Below are 7,821 nucleotides of genomic sequence, written 5' to 3'. Positions count from 1 at the left end.
CCAAATCAGCTAAACTTATTTTGAAGCTAAACAATGTGTGTGATTACAGCTGCATTCTGCTTTGCAAAACCAGCGGAAATTATTACCAATAGAAAATTATAGTAAGAAAAAAAAAAGGAGGAGAATGGAGATAGGAATGGCAAAAAGTTCCATGGAAACGAAGACATGCCTCCCGTCTCCCATCTCCGGAGATTCTTTATTGAGACTCCATATCCACTGGATATTCGAATATTCGAATATATCTATAAGTTCGAAACAAAACAGAAAAACAAAATCAAAATAATTGAAAAAATTCAAAAAAATATTTAATTATTATTACAAACATAATTTTTATAGAGAATCAAACTCCAAAATAGTCTTTAAACTAAGATTTTAATTGCATCAATTATATTCTTAAAATTTGGCAAAAATACACCAAGTTAATTTAACTTATTTTCGATTAACGGCGTGCTGATGTAGCTTGATAACGTAAAATGTTAGTGATATTTGACAGTTCAAAGTTTTACCACATGTAATGATATGATGATAGATCCACTAGTGACATGTGAAATACTGACGTGGAAATTGTGTTACGTGCTACAAGCTTGAACCAAATTGTAGAGAATAGACTGGAGGCACCATATTTCTGCCATTTTCTTATTCCAAGTTCTTAATAATATTCTGAGTCATTCCCAATGGTGGGGATATTCCTGTGTACAAGGACTCTGACACATTTAGAATAGTGCATATATTTTGAGGTTATGATGTCATAAACTCTTTTCCTTATATTTCTTGGAGGTTATGAGTTGTTAAGTTGATTTAGGAGACTAATTTACTATTCTCATAATTGTTTGATATTTTATTGTGGTATTATATGTTAATACAATGCTCTTTAGGTCTATATATAGTTTATATTATGACATTCTCTTTATAATGTAGTAAATTAGTAATTAACCTCATAAAATTAACCTATTAAGCATTATAATGAGTGATTTAGAGTTAATATTCTTTTTGTAATGTCTTATTTAAAATTTTAAATAACGCTTAATCATTGAAACTTTTGATACTCTTGAACCCAATTTTTTGTTAGACTTATAAAAATATTCTAAAATAATTACTTTCATACTTNATAAGTCACCAAAAAAAAAAAAGAAAAGTCTGATACTGACATCTGAAACATAAATAATTGATACAGACAATTGCTACGCGTAAGCCATGCACTCTCTATTTGATACTCTTACTGTCACGGTGTCTCTTCCTTTTCTTTACATCTGTTTTTTCCCTTCTTCTTTAAGAGCATACGTGTTCACGCTTCACAATTCCCTTTATTTCTTCACAATTACTCTGTTACTGCTGTATCATCATGAATAATCCCACGGTAGTTGATCGGTTCTCTGGGTTCTACGATAACTGGATTTTGAAGCTCGAAGAGATCCTCCACCAGCTTCTCCACGTTTCCAACAACCACCACCTTTTCACCGAACAGGACCTTCAATCTCTGATTTCTAAAGTTACCACACACTTCAAGGAGTACTACACCGTGAAATGGAGTCTGGCACGCGAGGACGTTGTTGTCTTTTTTTCGCAGCCTTGGTTGACCCCTCTCGAAATTGCATACCTCTGGATCACGGGTTGGAAGCCTTCCACCGTCTTCAAGGTGCTGGAGTCTCTCAAAAAAGATAACTTATTTGGGATGACAGAAGAGCAACAGAGGAAGATAGGAGAGTTAAGGATGAGGATGAAGATGGAGGAGGAAAAGGTTGAGAGAGAGATGGAGAGGCAGCAGGTTGCCATGGCGAATAGCAAAATCGTGGAGCTGGCCAAGCTCTCCGGAAGAGCCACGTGGAAGAAACATAATAATGGAAAAGATCATGATGAGATGGTGCAGTTGGCGATGAAGGATGTGTTTGGGGGATTGGAGAGAATAATGAAAACTTCTGATTGTGCGAGGTTGAAGACCCTGAAAGGAATTTTGGACGTTCTTCGGTCAATACAGTGTGTTCACTTCTTAGTTGCTAATATTACTATACAACTTCGCATCAGGCAATGGGGTAACAATTGTCACCCCATTTATCATTCTCTGGCAGAATCCATTCAGTCATCCAATTGCAAAATTTGAATTATAATTAAGTAGTAATAGCTAATAGTATATATTAATTGCAAAATTTGAATTATAATTAAGTAGTAATAGCTAATAGTATATATTATGATTGGCTAATTAGGTGTTAGTTACTATTATCTAAGTTCTTTTTATATTTTATTCTGAGGTACTAATTAATTATATTTTATTTTTTTTCAAAGTTTTATAATGCTGCAATTTATTTTCAATACACAAGAAATGAAATGATAGAGTACATCACTTTGTTTCTTTCTCTTACGGTCAAAGTAACTTTAATATAGCTTTTTTTTTTTAACAATGACTTTGACATTTTTGTGGTGTTTTAAACAATTCGACTTTAACTAGATTGTAAAAGTATTAGATTTCATCCTCACATTCAAAGTTTCCATGGAAACGAAGACATGTCTCCCGTCTCCCACCTCTCTGAGATTCTTTATTGAAACCTCATATCCACTAGATATTGGAATCTTCGCATATATTTACAAGTTTGAAATAAAACAGAAAAAAAAATCAAAATAATTGAAAAAATTCAAAAAAAAATTTAATTATTATTACAAATATAATCTTTATAAGGAGTTAAACTTTAAAATAGTCTCTAAACTTAGATTCATATATCAAAATTATCTCTAAGATTTTAATTGTCTAAATACATTTTTGAAATTTGGCAAAAGTACACCAAGTTAATTTAACCTATTTTCCGTTACCCTTTCCGTTAATGGTGTGCTGATGTTGCTTGATGACATAAAATGTTAGCGATATTTGTCACTTCAAAATTTCATCACATGTAATGGTATGATGATAGATCGACCAGTGACACATGTGAACCAAATTGTAGAGAATAGACTGGAGACACAATTTTTGCCATTTTCCTATTCCAAGTTCTTGATAATATTCTGAGTTCGTCATTCCCAATGGTGAGGGTATTTCTGTGTGCAAGGACTCCGACACTCAAGTTAGTATGAGTCATAGAGGAGCTAAGTTAGAGATCATACCTTAGTGTACGTATTTAGAATAGCGCATATATTGAGGTTGTGATGTGATAAGCTCTTCTCCTTATGTTTTATGGAGGTTATGAGTTGTTAAGTTGATTTAGGAGAATAATTTACTATTCTCATAATTGTTTGATATTTTGTTGTGGAAGCACGATGCACTGGAGATTGCCATTGTCAAAAATGTTTGCCAGCGGGTACTACGAATGCTGGCCCAACTGCCGTTCAAGCGGAAGGTTTATTGGAGACGCCGACGATGGATACCGCGGGGATTGGGAGAGCTATAGCAGGTGCGGGATTTGAACAAATTGATGTGGAGAGCGATGTTGCTTCGGAGACGTCTGACACCAAACGGGCGGAAGAAGTGCAAGAAAACAGAAAGGCTTGGGATCTAGCAGTGGAATCTGGAGCGGTGCTATACAATGAGGAAGAGGATATCATGGCAATCCTTGAGGCCCAGAATGAGAAAATAGCTTTGAGGAAGAAGCAGGCTAAATAGAAAGAAAAAACGAGAAGAAGTCGTCCGAAAAATACGAAAAAGGTGTGTACAACTGGTTTAAAATAATTTTTGCATCTTGGAATATTCAGGGTTAGCGGGGATTGAAAAATTGAGTATGGTAAAAAATTTTAGAAAGAAGTTCAATGTGCATCTGCTAGACTTGATAGAGACAAAGAAAGAGGTGGTGACTAAATTTGATGTTGTGCAACTATGGGGTAATGATGGAGTGAGGTGGGAATGTGTGGAGGTGGAAGGTGCATCTGGAGGCCTGCTATTGATGTGGGATGCGACGTTGTTTAACTTAAGTAACTGTTATAAAGGAGCTAGGTGGTTATGTGTGGATGGAGTGCTGTTAAAAATTAATGTTAGGTGTGCGTTCTGCTTCGTGTATGGTGAGCATGATAGGGAGGTAAAACTTGTTGTGTGGAAAGAGTTGAGTTTCTTGTCTAGGTTATGTCAGGTACCTTTCTGCTTTATGGGGGATTTTAACGAGATTGTTCAAGAGGAAGAACGACTCGGGACTGCATCTCTGCCAAGGTATGCAGCAAAGTTTAAATCTTTGATTCATGATATGGAGTTAAGGGACCTAGCTTTAACTGATCGTCGATTCACATGGTTCAGAGGCCAGTCATATAGTCATATTGATAGAATCCTGGTTAGTTTGGAGTGGCTAGAAGAGTTTTCTGAAACAATGTTATGAGGAGGTCCAAAAGGTTTGTCAGACCATTGTCCAATGATTATGAACGTCACAACAGTGGGAGTGGGGCAAAGACCTTTTCGGAGTCTGGATTCGTGGTTTACTCATGAGGATTTTTTTAGGATGGTGAAGGAGGAGTGGAGGAGTATAGCTGTATAGGGATGTTCAATTCATGGATAAGTTGAAGGCTTTGACAGTTTCACTGGGAGGTGGCATAAGGAGAATTTTGGAGATATGGACATGAGGATTAATAAGTTTGAAGAGGAGATCAGGAAAGTAGATGATATGGTGAGTCAAGGAATATATGATGGAACAATGGAAGCTAGTAGAAAGGCGCTTGTGAGCTCTTGTAAGAAATGGTATATCAGGAAGGAAATCCATTGAAAACAGATGTCACGATCTAGACATGCAAAGGAGATGGATATAAACACTAGATACTTCCACAATATTGCCTCGGCTCGGAGGAGGAACAATCGGATCGATGCCTTAAGACTCTATGAAAGATTAGTGAGAAATCAATCCCAGATCAAGGTAGCTATAAGAGATTTCTATAAGGCCTTGTACTATCAGGAGACATCACCAAATATAGGATTTCGAGATGGGCTAGTAAGGCAAATAACTGGGAAGGAGGCAACCGAGCTAGAGCTGATGCCGAGTGCTAAAGACATCAAGTCTGCATTGTGGGATTGTGAGTCATCGAAAGCACCAAGAAGTGATGGATATAACATGAATTTCATCAAGAAGTGTTGGACAGAAGTTGGGAGGGAATTCACGGAGGCAGTGTTGGGGTTCTTCCAATCAGTTTTGTTACCTAGGGGCTCGAACGTCACTTGGGTGGCGTTGGCACCGAAATTCATTGGAGCTACAGAAATAAAAGACCTTCGTCCGATTAGTATGGTGGGTTGTGTCTATAAGGTCATATCTAAGGTGTTGGTTCGGAGGATGTGGCATGTAATGCCAAGGCTAGTAGGCGAGACTCAGAGTGGTTTTGTGCAGGGCAGAAAAATCCATGATGGGGCTTTGATAGCTTGTGAAACTGTGCAGTGGCTAAAGTCAAGAAAAATGAGCTCAGCAATAATTAAGCTGGATTTTCAAAAAGCGTATGATAAGGTCAAATGGAATTTTATGGATATAGTTTTGCAGAAGATGGGCTTTGGACATAGGTGGTGGGGGTGGATTAAGGAGTGTGTATGTTCGGCGTCTATGTCAGTTTTTATTAATGGAACCCCCACTAAGCCTTTCAAAATGGAAAGGGGTCTACGACAAGGAGATCCTTTGTCGCCCTTTCTATTTGTCCTAGTTGTTGATGTTCTTCATAGGATGATTGGGGAGGCGGTGAGGAATGGACGCATATCTCCGCTCTTGGTTGGATGAGATAACATTGAATTGTCGCACTTACAGTTTGCGGACGACACTATACTCTTTTGCCCTCTAGTGAAAGAGACCATACGGAATTACAAGCGTCTTCTGTGCTGCTTTGAGATGATGTCTGAGTTGAGCATTAATTTCGAGAAGTCCAACTTCATTCTGGTTAATTGTGATCAGCGTTGGGCGCGTAAGATGTGTCGCTTGCTGGGATGTAAAGAGGCCTCACTCCCTATTCGGTATCTTGGCATATCCTTGGGAGTGAATTCGAGACTAGTGAAGACATGGAAACCAGATATTGATAAGGTGGAAGAAAAGCTAAGTCTGTGGCAAGCAAAGACCCTCAATAAAGCGGGTAAGCTGGTTCTCATAAAATCTGTTCTTAACAGCCTGCCTATATACTATCTAAGTTTGTACAAGATGCCAAAGGCAGTAGCTGAGAAGTTGATTGCCTTGCAACGATGGTTCTTGTGTAGTAAAGAGGACGGGAGGACCGGTATGCCACTAGTGAGATGGGAGGTAGTGATGGCTCCTAAAAAGGTGGGTGGATTGGGAGTGGGAGATGCAGTGCTTCAGAATACAGCCCTTCTGTTTAAATGGTGGTGGCGGTTTTCGAAAGAGGATTGCCCCTAATGGAAGAAAGTAGTGTGTTCTTGTAATAGTATGAATCTTGCTGAGATGCTGCGTGGTCAACCGGTGCCTCCAAGAGGGGGTCCTTGGAGGGATATTTGTCAGCTTCGAATGAGGGAGCCACAAATCAGGGAGAAGATGATCAGAGGCCTGTCAATGGATGTAGGGAATGGCAGAACAACCCGCTTTTGGGAGGATGTCTGGCTACTTGGTGGGGTCTTGAAGGATATGTTTCCAAGACTGTTCTCAGTCTCAAATCTTAAAGGGTCTATTATAGGGGACTATGGGTTTTGGGATGGGTTAGAGTGGATATGGAGCTTCCAGTGGAAGAGACAGTTGTTTCAATGGGAACTAGAACTTTTGAACCAACTCCATGAGATCTTAATGTCAGTGAAGCTAACAACTGAGAGAGAGGATATGGTCGTTTGGAAATTTGATACAATTGGTATTTTCTCGACTAGCTCCTTTAAAGGGGTTTCGTGCTATTTAGAGGGGTTTCGTCCCACACAGAGTCGAACTATTTACTTGGTTTGTGTTGATTGAGAGGGTGAATACTAAAGAAAGACTGGTCAGGCTAGGTGTTATTGGTCAGCTTGATAATATCTGTGATTTATGTTGTAAGTCTGTTGAGTCTGTTTTTCATCTGTTTCTTGGTTGCGAGCTCACTTGGTAGGTGTGGTGTGCGTGGCTTTTCGCCCTCGGAAGGTCATGGACCATACCAGATACACGGAAGCAACACTTTGAGAGCTGGACGCATGCTGCATAGAGAAAGATTGAGAAAAAGAGGTGGTTGGTTGGATTCTTTGCTGTAGTTTGGGCAATTTGGCTAGAGAGGAATGATAGAGTCTTCAATAATCATGGCTCAGGAGTAGTGAAAATCATCAACAGGTCTTTTATGCTCTCTGACGAGTGGCTTGGTGGTGCTCCCTTTGGTTGTTGATGGCAATGCCGAAGATGACGAGGGGTTGATATCACTTTTGAGGGTTGTTAGTAATGTTTGTATTTTGAAATTTTCTTCTGTTTCCTGGATCTGGTTGCTCCACCATGTTGTGTTGAGCGCTTCTTAATTCAAAAAAAATTCATTTTCTTCGTAATGTAGTAATTAATCTCATGAAATTAACTTATTAGGCATTATAATGAGTAATTTAGAGTTAATATTCTTTTTGTAATGTCTTATTTAAAATTCTAAAAAATGCTTAATCATTGAAACTTCTGATACTTTAGAACCCGATTTTTTGTGTTGGACTTATAAAAATATTCTAACATAATTACTTTCATACTTTCTATTCATAAAAGTATAGAATGTCTATAAATTTAATGAAAAAACAAAATAAATTTTGAATATATAATTAAAAAATTAACAAAAATATTTAAATATTAATTTTATTTCATAATAAAAAAATATTAGATAATTATCAGAATTTATTATTTTTTATTATTACTCTTACTCATCATCTTAATTTCCTTGAGTTTATCAATTCAATAACATATTTTAGTCGACATTTTTTAACATGAATAGTTAATCGAGAACAAAGAATAATAA

General features: G+C 37.6%; 1 protein-coding gene across 1 annotated transcript; it reads left to right on the top strand.

Annotated features, from left to right (window-relative positions):
• On the top strand, positions 1,187–2,279 carry LOC107621924 (protein DOG1-like 4). Its single transcript, XM_016323889.2, has one exon. It carries the CDS (start codon positions 1,343–1,345, stop codon positions 2,096–2,098), a length of 756 nt encoding a protein of 251 aa, XP_016179375.1. The 5' UTR covers positions 1,187–1,342; the 3' UTR covers positions 2,099–2,279.

This window comes from Arachis ipaensis, chromosome B10 (assembly GCF_000816755.2).
Source record: "Arachis ipaensis cultivar K30076 chromosome B10, Araip1.1, whole genome shotgun sequence".
NCBI lineage: Eukaryota > Viridiplantae > Streptophyta > Magnoliopsida > Fabales > Fabaceae > Arachis > Arachis ipaensis.
Note: the sequence above shows the minus strand (reverse complement) of the source record. Positions and strands in the feature narration are given on the sequence as shown.